This window comes from Phaseolus vulgaris, chromosome 10 (assembly GCF_051622355.1).
Source record: "Phaseolus vulgaris cultivar YP4 chromosome 10, ASM5162235v1, whole genome shotgun sequence".
In the NCBI taxonomy this organism is placed as follows: Eukaryota; Viridiplantae; Streptophyta; class Magnoliopsida; order Fabales; family Fabaceae; genus Phaseolus; species Phaseolus vulgaris.
Window position 1 is genome coordinate 44,687,596 of NC_143507.1, and position 16,057 is coordinate 44,703,652.

Genomic DNA, 16,057 nt, shown 5'->3' on the forward strand with positions numbered 1-16,057 from the left:
TTCATTAATAGAATATTTTGACCTTCCACTTTATTCTCTTTCAACTTTGGTATCTCTTCTAAAACCTTTGACTTTTTCTGTTCCTCTTGCGTTACGTTTGCCCATACAAAAGCAACCACCTATCATTTGGTGAAAGGTCAATTTTTTTGGGAAAAACAAAAAAAGATAATAATGTGAGATGAATTTAAAATTGAAATAAATAGATTTAATAAAAATTACAATCAAGGATTGTGTAACATGGATGATTAGTTACAACTAATAGTCAACTAACCACAGTTAATGGAATAAGTAATTAAATGTCTTTCACTAATCGTTTTAATTTTTCTTGTAAAAGATCAATCTTTTACTTCAAATACTTTTAAAATTCATCCACTATTCAACCAGTCATTATATAGTTTAATAAATAAAAAATTCTATTAGATATTTCACATTAATTAAAAATAAGAAAATTTTATAATATAAATTGATTTAAATTTCACTTTTACAAGATTCCGTCAGACTTAAAATTCATTTTTTAATATAATATCAAAGTTATTTAAAGTGTATCTTAACTAAAATTTGTTAAACCTATCATATTATTATCGATCTTATAAAGTGTATTTAAACGCTTTTTAATATTACTACTAATTATAACTAATGAACAATATTTTTGAGATTTAAGAAGTTGATAAGTTTAGAATTTATAGTTTTGCTTATATATTTACAACATTGTACCAGATTATATCTGGCAAATTGAAAAAGATATAATTTTACATTAAAATTTGAAAGCTAGTAAATCCACTTTTTAATTATGAAGTGTGAAGTCCAGAGTATTTTCAAAAGTAGTTTGCCAAAAGTCCTTTATTCAAAATGGATAAACAAACTCTAATATATTGTTACTACATATAGTTGCATAGTGTACACCCTAACTCAAAAACATTAAAACAATACCAATACACAAACATTCCCACATGATCACAACATTGGTGATCATTTTCTGGACCATAGACAAATTGCAAATAATTACATAAGAATTGTTGTCTAGGCAATTAAGGTAGCATGAAGTTCTTGGAGAGAAGAGTTGGTGTTTTTGGATGAGCAAAACCCAAAGGGAAAACCTCCACATTCAAGCTCCCTCAATTTGAGGAGCAAGAACAGAACAATGCCAACAAAAAAACCCAAAGCAGCACTGGAACCAGAGAGTGAAACAGCAGCACAAACAAGCATAACAAACGACTCTTGTTTAGTGTTCATGTCTCTGGTCGCCATAGCTAACTCAATCCCTGCAAACAACAAAAGCACCCCAAGAATCCCAATCGGAAACTCACCCAAGATTCTTCCAAGAGAGTTCCCAAACACCAAAGCAAGCACCAGCTTCGCTATCCCAAGGAAAACCACCGAAGCACCACTCCTACCTCCGAACCTGTACTGTCCCGCCAAACCTCCCGCTCCGTGGCAACAAGGCATGGCTCCGAACCAACACCCCACGAAGTTCATAACTCCCACACTCACCGAAACATGCATCGCCGAAGCTTCACGTTCGGGAAACAAATCCCCCGACAGCTTACAAACCGCAATAACTGAATTCAAAATGGATAACGGAATCTGGGGAATTGCGGCGCTGACAAATCCAACTTTGAAATCTTCCCAGGTAATCTTAACCACCGAAATCTTCGAGGGCCCAAACCTAAGATCTCCGAAAATCGAAGGGTCGCTGATAAAACACAACACCAGACCAAACAAAAACACTATCAACGCCGCAGGTACAGTTGACAAAACCTTCAATCTCCGGCGAACGCTGACTCTGTTTTCATTTTCTTCTTGTTGTTGTGGTGGTGGTGGGTCGTCGCCGGCGCCGGTGGTGAGGACGAGGAAGAGGACGGCGGCGAGGGCGACGGCGACGCCGTCGAGGGCGAACCAGGGGCGCGCGGGGCCGGATTTTGATTTGGCGAGGTCTTGGTCGTAACGAATGTATTTGACGGCGGAGAAGGCGAAGGAGAGGCCCTGGGAGAGTTGGACGCCGCGGACGACGGGCAGTGGGAGGTAGCGGTAGAGGACGGACATGAGGCCGGTGGCTCCGAGGAGGAGGAGGACGGCGGCGACGGAGAGGCCGGCGGCGGATATCTGGGCGACGGTGAGCGGGGGCGAGGCGGAGATGGCGACGGCGGCGATGGACTTCATGGGCTGGACCGGCATGGGGAGGCCGAAGAGCAAGCCGGTGGCGATGTTGTAGAGCGACGTGAAGACGAGTGTGGTGGTGAGATTCAAGTTGTTGACCAGAGACAGAGCCAGCACGATGGGTATGTATGTTCCTAAGTCACCCACCGCGCCGGAGAGCTCTGAGAAAAGGGTTGTTTTCAGTTTGACGGAGGAGGGGAGCCACCGGTTGCGGGGGAGGAGAGGGGTGGTGGTGGTTGACATTTCGCGGTGTTCGTCGGAGATTGAGGATGACATATTCGAGGGCAAATGGTGTTGATTGTTTCTATGGGTTGTACTACAAAATTAGTAAAAACTTGTTTTGATACCACTCATAAACCTTCAACCTTACAACCTATTTTTTCTAATAAAATATTATATTATAATTTTTTTTTAATAATACAACAATTGTTTTTCTTTTCTCTCAATCGGTCTCCATCTCCTTCTTTTATTTAATTATTTTCGTGCTCTTCTTTCACTTTCTTTCCTTTTGTTTTTCACGAACTTCAAATTGATCCAGGTAAAGTGTTTAACCCTATATACTATTAATATTGAATGATGATGTATTTTGTTCTTAAAATTTGTTTCTAATTATATGATTATCATATTATTGAACCGAGTCGAATGAAGATAGTATAGTTTTTATAATGTGATTGCAGCTAGGTTAGAATAAAAAATGGGCAGGGTTAGTGTGCTTAATAGGTGTTTGGATGAAGTATAATTTATTTTTGAAATTTTAATTTGGAAGTTATATGATTTATATTTGATGTTTTATTTTGTTATTTATAAAAATAAGTTAATACTTAGAAAAATAGTATATCTTTATTGATGGTTTTTAGTTGTGAATGGAAAGTATGTTTTTTATGTGTTGAAGAGAATTCCCTAAAAAAGTAGAAAAAGGAAAGTGAGTGGCATTTGTATGATGAGAGAAGCACTGAGATATAATTGTGCTTACGTTACGTTGCGGCATAAAATGGAATCTCGAATTTAAGATTTTTTAATTTTTTACTGCGTCTCTTTCTCATTGGCTACCTTTCAATTTCAATGCCTTGTGCCTTTATTTTTCTAAATTTGCTTGCGTAATAAAGTCCAATTCTCCCTTTAAAATCTATTTCTGTTTCCATCATTTCTATATTAATAAAATATAATATTGATTACACTCATATTTTTCTTTCAATCGTATTGAAGAAAATTGTACGTATAAAATAAGTTGATTAGAAAATTCATTATATTTGAATATATGTTTTTTCTATTATGTATTCTATTTTTTACTAAAAACACATGGTATGGTGGTGTGATATTGTGGCACGAAATTAGGGATGAAGAAGACTTGTTTGGTTTCCACTGAAAAGGATAGATTATAATAATTGTAAGATGTGATCATGATTTGGCTACATCGATGATCTTCCCATGAATCAAATTTTGTTGCACAAACAAATGTGTTTCATCGAGCAATTGGTTGAAGATGACTCACCCAGAACATGAAAAAAAAAAACCTAAAGGTGAAGAGAAAAAAAAAAACAGTGTAATGAGCTAAATTTGGGTCCATTTAAATCCACTTCTAATTTTTTATATGATTGTAAAAGTTTACTTTTTCAATACTATATTACCCTTAATATTAGATTCTGGTGTGAAAGATTATTTTAAGTAGATTTTTTAGGAATGGGGTGTTTAGGATAATTAATAATTTTCATTACTTTTTGTCAAGTCACCAACAGAGTCTACAATAATACATCAGCTATTTCTTTCGTGGTGGAATGTGTTTCTATGTGTATATTTATAATATCTATCTTTATCAACTACAACTTCTACTTTAATTGCTATACATAAGAATATTTAATATAGATATTCAAGCTTTCACCATTTTTACTTTTTTTTTCACTAAATTTTTTTAATACTTGTATTGACTAGACCCGACAGCGGGAGAGATTCTCAGCATGATAAAAGTTAAAAAAAAAAAAAAAAAAAAAAACATTGTGTCAAAGTTGAATAAATAGACCCAAAATATATGAAATATATTTAATAATGGCAAGGTGCAAAAAGTAAAAGCCGGAACAAACCAAGATCCAACAAATATCTCATAAGAGAAGACACTAGATATGTTGGAGATTCCATGTCGACTAGAGATTAGAGCATTTTACAGTATATAAGTATATGTAAACCTCATTTCATAAGTCGCAGTTTTATGAAGTTGATAAAGTTCACTTCTTAATATGGTATCATAGTCATTTTTGAACCTATCCTAGAAGTGTTTGTTGGACTTATTAATTCACCTACTATCGGACCGTTATCGAACCACCCATAATATATTAGTTGTCACTCTCGACATAAGAAAGATGTGTAATCACATCGACGAAAAATATATAAGAGCATTTCATAATATATAAGTTCCAACATATATTTCAACAGGAAATCGAAGTAGAAACACTAACATATCTCTAAGTGAAATTTTTCTTTTGGTTTTCCAGAGAGAATCTAATCTTATGTTTATTTATCTATCACCTTCAGAGTATCTCGTGCTTATAGATATAACTATTTTTATAACCCGCTCGAAAAGATATTATTTCTATATTTAAATATTATATATTTTAGTAAATAAGTACAAATTATATTATGAAATTGTTACTATGTATTTTTATTCTTTTCTGCCCCCATTTATTTAATTAATCTTATCAACCATTGTCCAAACTGCAAGGAAGAATTTTGCCCCAGAGTTCAATCTATTCAAGTAAACATACAAACACAACAAACACCTAAACAAACTCAAAATTCTAGTTATTATTGTACAATCATAACATTTCAGTTCAAGCTATCATTCCAGATACAAAAGCTGATGTTACATTATTTCAATCACCAATGAACCAACATAAACAATAAATTAATCTTCTGAACAATATAATATAACAAACTAAGTTGTGTTCTTGGTACAGTGTCTGTGGTTTCACGACATGGATTTCCTCCACTTGTGAGCATTGTTGTTCTTGCTACCTTTTGCATTCACCAATCTGGTTTTCAGACCCGCAGGCGTGTGCATTCCATTCCCTTCAAGCACTTGTTCCATTTTATCATGTTCAGCTTTGCTAAAAGCAAACTTCTTCCACTTGAAGAACCCCTTCTTCTTCTCCACCATTCTCTCCATCTGTGCCTGCATGGCGTTGCACTGGCTCTGCAACCTGTACACGTCGTCCTTCAGCTTCCTTATCTCGTGCTGTTGCGCGTTCACCTCGCGCTTGGAGAGACACCGTGTTGGCAAGTCCAACGCACTGGGGCTTCTTGTCCCACTCACCAAGGAACCGCTCCAATCCACGTGGCGTGTCAGTTTGCTCTGCTCGGAAAGCAGCACCTGAATCACTGCTCTCACTGGAAATCGTTCGTTTTGTGCTGCGTAGAGTGATGCTTCTGGGGTCAGTTTTCTGCTGTCGATTAACCTGCAAAGACCCTTCCTTTCTTGCTTTGACACTGCTGGGTGTGCCTGCCATTTCACAGAGTATTTGCCACCCAAAGTTAGAATGCTCATTTACATCTCAAGTCATCATTACCTTTCATCACTCTGTTAATTCCTAAAACTGTGTATAAAAGAGTATATATGTTGAGAGAGATTAACTCTTTAAATGAATTGATGCAGCTTACATTGCTATGAGTCTTTTCTTTTGTATTTTTGGGTGTAGAATTTGGTTGGATTTTGGATGACTAAAATGGGTGAAAGAAACTTTGAAGTATTGGTGTATGGAGAATGATAATGAAGCTTAAATTGTTCAAACAGTTACACCAGTTTTCACCTGATTAGCTTTATGTTCAATTTCCTAATTTGGTTCTTTTTACTAATTCATAATGTTACTTTAACAACGACATAGTTTATAATTGTGATTTGGCCAATTGTTTCATTTCAAAAAAATAGTTGTTTATCTTTTCAGTTGTAATCTAGTACATGTTCTCAATATATCAGCACTCATTTGAAAATATAGAGGAGGGCATACTTTAAGATAGGTATCAATGGCTCGGTACAAGCCATCATCCGTTGCTCTTGAATGGCTAGGAAGAGCAGCAGCAAGGGTAACGAAGTCGTTCAAGCTCAAATTGGCGTCCACAGCAGCCTCAGCGAGGTAGGAATCAACTAGCTTAGCCACCTTAATCATAGAAGCAACGCTCTTAGCTCCCTCACTGTCCAAACTCACGAACCTCTGAACCAGCCTAATGACAAGCTCAACATCCAAGAGAGTGCCACAAGTGTGGCTGAAAGATGGAATCACCAACTCCTTCAACGAAGCCTGGTCCAACTGCCACGAAATACGGTTCTCAAGCTCTTGCCTGTAGGTACCCTCAACCCCAACCATGTTGGCTGTTCTCAGAAGCCTAAGCAGAAAGTTGCATGGAATTGCATCTTTCTCAGGAGGCAGAACACCCACCAAGGTTTCCACGAAGAACCTCTTCTTCATCCATGAAGCCGTCACGCTTTCCTGTGATTCCTCGAATTGGGTGAGACCCTTTTCCACCATATCACCTACACAAAAGAAATTATTAAGTCCTAATCTCTGTTTAATCTTGCAGTAACATGTAAACAAGAGTTAAGCATTTTTCTTGTAAATTGCAAAATTTGAATGTGCTATATGTAAATGTTAGTTAGAAGAATAAACCAATAGTGACATAGTACAGAACTATCTAACAATTTGTACCTGCAGAAAGATCAGGGAGCCATTTGGAGGCATAGTGTGTGATGATGGAGCCAATAAGATCTGCACGAACACCTTTGGCCTTGATGCCAGAAAGGGTCTTCACGAAGTAATCCATGTCCAAGATGCATGCATCGTCGAACCAGCATTCGGAGGAGTATTGGGAGGGTGATTTTGCTTGTAAGGTGAGTGATTCTGGACAAGATTGCTTCTTCATTTCGGTGAGAAGCTCAAATAGACTAGTAGAGGAGGAATCGGTTGGTGTGGTAGCTGTCTCGGGCATGTTGCATTATATGTCAAGAATAATCAGATTTTTATTCTTTTGACCTTGTTGAAATGAGATTTTCTTAGCAGAAGAAGGTAGGAATGAAGAAGATTGATGGATAAGGCCTTCTGAAATAGATAGGTGTAGGACTATAGGACCACTCAGGCAACTTTTTATTCTCTTTCTATGCCAGACAGCATGCATTTTGCTCACATCCTCCTCTGCGTAGAGAACAAAATTAATTATGGCGCCCTTAAGTTGAAAGGCACTTGAAACGGACCACTTTGTTCTCTCTCATTCTCATGTGTACCTAAGGAGTTTGGACTTTGTCCCAATTACATTATCTACCAGGAATCCAATATATGGATAGGCAAAAAGAAGCAGCAATACTCAGTTTGCTTGCTTTATATGGAAATGCTGAGTGAATATTGCTGATACCACTTACTTCCTCAGTGTTGTGCACAGAAAGATAGAAAAGTGGACGGAAGAAAGCATTGAATGAGGGTTCAAAATATGTCTGCGTAGGGCATTCATCAATGATTCAGCACTAAGAATAGTAACTTAACTTTCTGTCAAAAAAATCTTGTAGCAGCAAGCAAGATAACATAGCATCACTGTCCATAAGGTCATGATTATATTATGTGCAGAGATTCAATCACACTCATCACCCTTTTTCAACAAAAGGTATTAAAGGGTAATTGGGTTCATTTTAAGGTCAAACTACTACCCCATTAAGAACCAAGAACTTATATTATAACCGTTACAGAAAAGTACATTTTAAACACATCTCTCTTTAAAGAAAATATATAAACTAACTAACTATGTTAGAGATTAATAAATAAAAGAGAGTAGAAATGGCATTATAGTGTTAAAGTTGAAATAGAAGAGGAAGAAAACAAAAAAAAACAAAAAGAATCCAAAGTTGTTGTATGGCACCACAAAGTAAGGCCATAGCTTGTGATCATTCTTGTCAGTTTTGAAGCAGACACGTGAAACTGTAGGCAATACTGCATCGGTCCCCTTGTTGTATTTATTATTTTGTTCCATCTGCCTCACTCAAACTCTATTTTTGAGAAATACTAAATTGAAGTCTTTGTTTCTACACCTTCATGTTTTTTTTCCTATCTTCATGAAACAGCAGAAAAAGAATTCATATGGTATTGTAAAGAAGATTTCTGGTTGAACGATTCTGATATTTTTTGGATTGGGCAATCAACAAATTAATAAAACTAAGCTTCTTGTTTAAGATTGCAAATTGTGTAATTCAAAAACATGTTTCTAATTCCACACCAGAATCCACGTATGCACATTTTAGACACTTCCAACATTTTACAGAAGTTCAGAAAAAATCACCGGGTGCAATAAAAACAACTTTTTAAAATCCTTCTATTTTATAATTATTCCATAACAATAAATATTATTATGAAGTTCTCTGAAATAGAAAATATTTAAAAAGTTACCGTTATAGATATATTAGATAGAGGGTGTCTATAATAGGAATACCTTAACTGTCAACAAGAGTGGTGAAGGGTGCTGAGGCATAGAATATTAAGTGAATGAGTTTGATAGCATGAGGTGAACATGCTTGTTTTAAATAGTTATATAGCCTCAACACAATTATATACTTGTGAAGAACAGGTAGGGTTTATTTTTCCTTTTCCAAGACAATTTGTTATACCTTGGAATGATCATTTGTGGGCTGCATGAAGCCCAAATCCAAGACCAAGCCCACACCCTTGATCCTAATCACCAAAAACCCAATGAAGGGCATAGAAGAAAGAGGGAAATAGATATTACATAACACTGAAACGAACTTCTATCTTTCATAGGAAAAGAAATGCGGTTCACTAAACAGTAAACCATGATAACAGGTAAAGAAATTCATCTGATCTAAGAGGACAAAAAATTTATGTGACTGAGAAAGTAGCTAGCATGTTTATTCTATGAGCTTATATATAAACCTACAACAAATAGTTTCACCTAACACTGCTCCCAAAAGAGCTCTACTTGTTGCTCAATTCTGTGGGACAATTTTTGACAGAAGGAAGAACATTTTTCAAATATTGCGAGGGGATGAGGCTTCAGATGGACTACTTGAGGAGTCACCTGAGGATGGACTCAAGGGTGAACCAGTTGCAAGAGAGCCATTTCCACCGTCATTCTCAGCTACCACTGGTATCTTAACAGCGGCTGCTCTTTCCATCTCTTTCTCCAGTTCTTCCTCTTTCCGCAATGCAGTAAACTGGGTATCCAACGATTTGGCTGCTGCTAGCCAGGCTGAAACAATCAGCAGAAGCACTCCTCCGAGGTATGGGGTTGAATTTGCTAGTGACCCAAAACTTAAGATCATAAATTGCTGAATAAGGGCACCTCCAGACTTCCCCAATGGGTTGCACACAACATCAATGGCTGCCTTTCCTTTAACCTGCAGCGAGGAATGCAAAGAAAATTCAGTAGAAGTAGATATGGCAACAATAATTGTAATAACAGTTTAGAAGAACTTGGCAGAAAGTTTCATATCATCAATTTAGTGTATAAATATGATGGAGAAGCGTATAGCAATTAAACCTTGGTATCCTCATCCAATGGAATGTAGGCCATTTCTTTGCAGGGATCAAACAAACTGTACTTGGCACTCTTGCTGAATATGTTCTGCATAGCACCTACATATACAGCTGCTAGAAGTGGAGTCATTCCAAAGCTTGCAAGAGTAGGTGCAATCGGGCCACCGAACAATAAAAGCGAAAAGAAACCAACTCCTGTCAAAAGCAGGACTGCAGGGGTGATTGTGGCAGCAACTCCCCAACCATATTTGTCAAATATAAATTGGCTCACAAGCATCATTGTGAATGTGGCAATTCCGGTTGCAGTTGAGAAGTCGCCCATAAAAGAAGAGTACGCATTGGGGCTAGGAAACTGCAGGTTATACAAGTTTGTAAGCAAAAAAGGGTACAATCTGAAATAGACAGTTATAAAATAAAAAATAATCAAAGGATTTTGTGTTCGTTACTTGAGCTTTCAGCTTAGACTTCCAAGTAACCTCAACAAGATTAATGCTGATTCCATAAGCAACCACTAAAGTAGCAAGATCCCTGATGTACTTGGAAGACACCAAGAACTTCAAACTCTCCATTGTACCCATTTTGGGCTTCTCCTGTAAAAATTCATAGAAAGGTAAAAAAGTCAGTTAACTTATTTCAAATACCAAAAAACTTGAACTGTCAATAAGCCAGAATGTCCATCAGTATCATCAAAATTCAAAACAAAAGAACAAAGGCAGAGATGTAAAGCAATCAGACAGAAAGTCAGAAATGATGCCTCATTTAAATATTATATTAGAAGTTATTTTTTCAAATAAAAACATCTATTAAAAATACAGACAGTGAAAAAGAAACAAGAAATTACCTTCTTCTTCTTGCTACGTGTAGGAAGAGAAACAAAGCTATTCACCCACCAGTACAGGAAACAGATTGCAAACCCCATACCCACAACTATACTCATCATTCCTTTCAGAGAAATGGCCCAACCATCAACTCCGGGACCCAAATTCTGCCTCAGGTTAGAAAAGTATTTCACAGTCCTGCCAGAGAAAATAAGGGCTACATTGGCCCCCAGTCCAAACAATGGGTAGAATCGTTTTGCTTCCTCGATAGTAGTTATCTTCAGAGAGAGAAAAAAAACATTTCTATTAGATTTGTCGAGAAGAAGAAATGCATAAAACCATGTAAATCTATCTGCTTTAAATTTATTATAATTTATATAATATATTCACTTTATCATGTTGGTCAAATAAAATTGAAGATTCAAGTATTCAACATTTAACCCCACCATGCCGTCACATGATAGCATGATAATTTCGTAAGAGTTTATGCATGGTATCGCAAATGAAGCAAGAAGCCAACAACCATCATTGCTGTTTTACAAAAAACATATGGACTTCACAGTCCTACACTCAAATCTGAATGAATTGTCCAAAAAGAGAACAAATGAATGACTAAATTATGCTAAATTGCAAGTAAAAAACACATTAACAAAAATCATCCACTAACCAAGTCATCTGACAAGTGCTTTCGATTCAGCTAAAGAAACCAATAGATTCAACACAGTAAAAACAGAGAAACAGAGACAGACTTCAGAAGATGTCATGTGTTTAAGTGCATTTTGGTTTCACATTGATCAAGTTAAACATGGATCCAGTTACTTTGAATAGTTTTTCATTGTTCAAATTCAAAACGTGGATCCGAGACTTTAAACGTCAAATCAATCAGGACCTGATTCCATCATTGCATTCATTGACATTTTAGTTATACGAAGTTATAAACTAATTTACCATTTCTTCCAAATGCAACAGCAACCAGTATCTGCAGTTCCAAACACTCAAATTGCTAAAGGATGGAAAATGCATGTGGAAAAATGTTAAGAAATGACTAATTCTTAAAATTGAATAAACATAACCATGTTTCCATCCATCTCTAAACAATCAACAGATGTACTATAAGGCTAAGTCAGTAAACCAAACATACAAATCTGAAGAATAAACACAGATGAAAAGTAAAACAATTGAATACCTAATCGTGATGATCGACGAATAAATTAACCATATCTAAATTCCATTAACAGGAAATCCAAGGAAAATCAAGATGTCATGCCCTGCCATGCATGCTTATGACAGCAGAATAAAAAATCATAACCCGATACTATCACACATAATCAAAGAATCAATCAAAAAAAGTCAGTTAACAAAACAGAATCAATTACCTGATTAGCAAACCCCCAAAAGAGCACAGAAACGACGACACTCCCCCACAACTCAGCCATGACATAGAACAAACAGAAACTCCAAATTCTCATGATCGCCAGGGGACCGAGGAACCTTGGTCCGAGGATGTTGAGAAGCTTATCCGCAAACGCCTCGGGGTGAATATAGCTGCTGAGAGGGTACAGCACAAACCCGAAAGCCCCAAAAAAAGCAATGAAGGGAAGAATCACGGAGTAGAAAAGAGCTTGCTTTGACAAAACATTGGCCAACTTGGTGTACAACAACATGAACCCAATAGCCATGGGAAGGTTCACCCAAGTTTTGAGAAACGGAATAATCTCGGCACTGCTCCCTTTAGCAGTGATAACAAGGACATCCTTGGTGTCTCTGAGAATCGTGTAATTAAAAAGGATGCAAAAGAACATCAGACCCAAAGGGATGATTTTCTTCAGGGTGGTGATCTCGATGCCCATGAGTTTAGGCTTCTCAGCCTCGGCCTCACCGAAGGCGGGCTGCGCCGCCCCATCTGCGGCGGCGGCGGCCTCGGCCCGGCAGATGAATAAATTTTTGGGCTTGGAACATAGGGGTTCAAATTTGGCGGCGCAGAGAGAAGGGGCGTATATGGGTTTGGGGTTCAGTGATAAAAAACGGTTCTTAAGGCCGTGTGAAGGGTTCAAATGACGGGAAAGAGAAGCCCTGGATTTGGGGTTGGTGGGGAGAGAGAGAAGGCCCCTGGTTTGCACAACGGCAGCCATGGATGTGTGAGTGTCTCTCTCACTCTCTCTCTCTTTCTCTGTCTCGAAGAACGATGAATGAATCTGGCAATTGAAGAGAAAGGAGGCGGTGATGAAGAAGAGAAAGAGAGAGAGATAAGGTGGGTTGGTGGGTGAAGAGGGTGGGTGCAGATGGGAGAGAATATCGTGTTCAAAAAAGGGAGAAGAATGAAAAGCAAAAATCTTACCTTTATAGCAGCTCACACTAGCAATCGAAACACTTGAAGGGTTGAAGACGACAAAATATTATAAACAAAAATACCACATTAGGTAACAAAACCACTAGGGTTTCCTAGTCAATCAAAATCCCTTCTTTTAGATGAATCAAAATCTTTTTATATGACATGAGATAGTGTAAGTTTTAAAATTAAGAAGTAAATATTATGTAATAATAAGTTTTTAGAATGAAAAATAGTTTTTTTAATTATAAATATGAAATGTAAATAAATTGTCATAAAATGTTAATTCTTATAAAATATCATTATTAAATTAAAAAAATATTATTATTTAAAGTAAAATAAAATCACTTAGAAGTTTTTCATAAAACCCTTGTGTATGATCAAAACAATGCTACTTTTTTGTTTTAAAAGTTGAGAGCCAAAATCTAATGAAAATGAATAAAAACTTTGGTTAATGATTAATGTTTAATGAAAATTTATTTTTGATTAATTATTTAAAATATTAATTCAAAAAAACTTAAAATAATTATTAAAGAAATAAATTAAAACTCTTTCATCATATGCTAGTATTTAAACAAAGACGGTTTCCATATCGACTAGAGATGAGAACATTTTATTATATGTAAGTGGGTGCAAAACTGACCTTATAAACTGGTTTTATAAGTTTAAGTTAGGCTTAAAGTTCACTTCATAATATGGTATCAGAATCGTTTTCGAGTCTATTAACAAAGTTTTGTGTTTTCCTCTTATCCTTACTGATACGTTTTTTTAAGAACAAGATCATGATAGAGTATCGACTTTCAAAACGGACAATACCAATACCTTAAATACAATGATTTATTCAAGCCATAGTATCTTTCGGAATTCAAGTTTTAAAAAATTCACTTCTTTTGTGGATGACCAAATTACCCTTGAGATATTTTTAACATCCACACTTTACAATGTGTCTAGATCTTGAAAGCAACATGTGCGATTCAAAACCTTCAAACGTGAACCGTTGTCCTTATTCACGGTTCATCAAAAACAATGAGTGACAAAACAAAAAGTTCTCTGCTTTGCACCGCAACTATGTCCAAGTTGATGCAAATTTTCATAAAACCAAGATTGTTCTAAAAAATGTTCATTATTCAGACATGAACTTCAATTCACCAAACGAACGGTGGAGTTTGGACCTTCTTTGAATATGGACCCATGACTGAAATTATTCATATGCTTTTCATTTTATTCGAAAACTACAACGCAACAACAACTACAATTACAATTTGGTGTCTTCTTTTTCACAATGTTTTGTTGTTGACACGTTATGAAGTTTAAGGTTTGGTCCTGTTCTTCCGCGATGCTAGGAGAATACCAAATAATCTTCATAAACAAACACGTGCCATGTTACTGCGCCAGATTTAAGATTAAGAAATTATGTTAGCTTTTTAAGTGCAACAAACTACACTAAAAATAACTGAGAGTAATGATGCTTCTTGTCAGAGAGATTTTACTTTTATTCACTAAAATTTTGGGATGGTATTGTTTAATCTATAAGAAAATGTGACAATGACCACTAAAACCTCATCACTAATTTTAGACATTAGATATGAAACCTAATAAATTTTCTTAAAATTAATTAGTTAAGTCTCTTTTTGTAAATTGGGAAACCTAATAATTTTTTTCAAAATTAATTAGTTAAGTGTCTTATATACTGATACGACACGGATACAGAAATACGTAAAATCTCTAAAATATAAGACATGGGACACGAATCTATATATTATATAATTATGAATTATATAAATTGACAATAAAGATTTATATGTACAAGTATGTTCCATATTATTTTTTGGAAGAGAAATATGTTTTTTATGATTGGTTCACAATAATTTGTTTGTTATTTTTATAATCATAATAACAATTTATATAATAAAGTTTGATTTTTTTTAAAATTAATGTATTTTTTCTTCTAAAAATTGTGTTGAAATCGTACTAGAATTGTCAGAAATCTATCAAATACATTTTGAATTGAATACTTCATGGATACGTGTCCTACAAGTGTTTGATACTCGTATCAGACACTGACACGTCATTTAAGAAGAGTGTCTGAACTTCATAGGCTATTCATGTTTCGGTATATCTAATATAGTTGTATGATGTTTTTGTACATTTAATATAGTTTTATAAAGATTAATAGTTAAGATTAATGATAATTTATATACACTTTTTTATTTAATTTTTAAGAACAAAATTATTGTATATAAAAATCCGAAAACTCATTTCCTTAATTTTGAAGATTTGTTTTAATATGTCAATGTAATTTTATAAAAATAACAGTTGAAAATCGTTCCTCTAATTTTGAAGTTCTATTTTAGTATGCCCAATGAAATTTTATAAAAACAACAATTAAAATTAAAGATATTTATGTACATCTTTCTCGTTTCCGATTACATAAGAAATGTCATTAAATTAAATTTATGTATAGATACGTAAACGCAATTATTTATTAAAAAAGCTAAATTATTTTTAATTAAAATGTATATTATATAGTTTTAACTATTATAAATTATTAGTATGAAACCCACTATTTATTTTAAGCATTTAATAGACATTGGAATTGGTATTACAGCGCAGCCAATTTGATTTATACTAAATTTGTTTGATGAATATTTTTAATAAATAAACGTTATATTTCAATCAACTTTACTAGTTTTTAATTAAAAACTTTAACATGAAATTCGTTATTTATTTTATGCATTTAATATTACTGTAAAGTGAAAATGGTTTATATTTTTAAATACTTTTATTAATATGGATTTTTTAAAATAAACATGGCATTTAATACCATTGTGAAATCAATTTTACTTACACATATAATATATTTGAAAATAGAGGGTGGTCAAAGTCAAAGAATATGGATTCCGTGCACGTTTTAATTGCTTATTTTTAATTGCGTTATTGAGTATCCAAAATCACGTCGTAACAAAATCACGATTAACTTGTACGTTTAGCGTTCACAACATCCTTACGGAATATAGTTCAAATAAAATGCCAAAATATTGCAAATTTATCTATATCTAGTAATGCATGGACGACTATCAGATTAAAAATATAAATATTATTATAAAAAATATTAAATAAACAAAATTAAAATAATTAGTTATTATAAATATTATTATAAAAAATATTAAATTTAAATTAAATTTAAAAATTAAAATAATTAGTTGCTATATAATTAAATTAGAAATCAGTTTATT

General features: G+C 34.7%; 3 protein-coding genes across 3 annotated transcripts; all 3 read right to left on the bottom strand.

The window, feature by feature from the left end:
* Positions 1 to 825: 825 nt before the first annotated feature.
* MOT2 (sulfate transmembrane transporter) lies at positions 826 to 2,536 on the bottom strand. Its single transcript, XM_068622273.2, has one exon. It carries the CDS (start codon positions 2,431 to 2,433, stop codon positions 1,021 to 1,023), a length of 1,413 nt encoding a protein of 470 aa, XP_068478374.1. The 5' UTR covers positions 2,434 to 2,536; the 3' UTR covers positions 826 to 1,020.
* Positions 2,537 to 4,929: 2,393 nt separating this feature from the next.
* LOC137819163 (root phototropism protein 3) lies at positions 4,930 to 7,627 on the bottom strand. Its single transcript, XM_068622932.2, has 3 exons — positions 6,849 to 7,627; positions 6,153 to 6,676; positions 4,930 to 5,647 (listed from the first exon to the last, which is right to left on the bottom strand). Exons 1-3 carry the CDS (start codon positions 7,126 to 7,128, stop codon positions 5,117 to 5,119), a joined length of 1,335 nt encoding a protein of 444 aa, XP_068479033.2. The 5' UTR covers positions 7,129 to 7,627; the 3' UTR covers positions 4,930 to 5,116.
* Positions 7,628 to 8,914: 1,287 nt separating this feature from the next.
* Positions 8,915 to 12,806, bottom strand: LOC137819162 (plastidic ATP/ADP-transporter). Its single transcript, XM_068622931.2, has 5 exons — positions 11,869 to 12,806; positions 10,516 to 10,770; positions 10,121 to 10,264; positions 9,679 to 10,026; positions 8,915 to 9,535 (listed from the first exon to the last, which is right to left on the bottom strand). Exons 1-5 carry the CDS (start codon positions 12,622 to 12,624, stop codon positions 9,167 to 9,169), a joined length of 1,872 nt encoding a protein of 623 aa, XP_068479032.1. The 5' UTR covers positions 12,625 to 12,806; the 3' UTR covers positions 8,915 to 9,166.
* Positions 12,807 to 16,057: the final 3,251 nt, after the last annotated feature.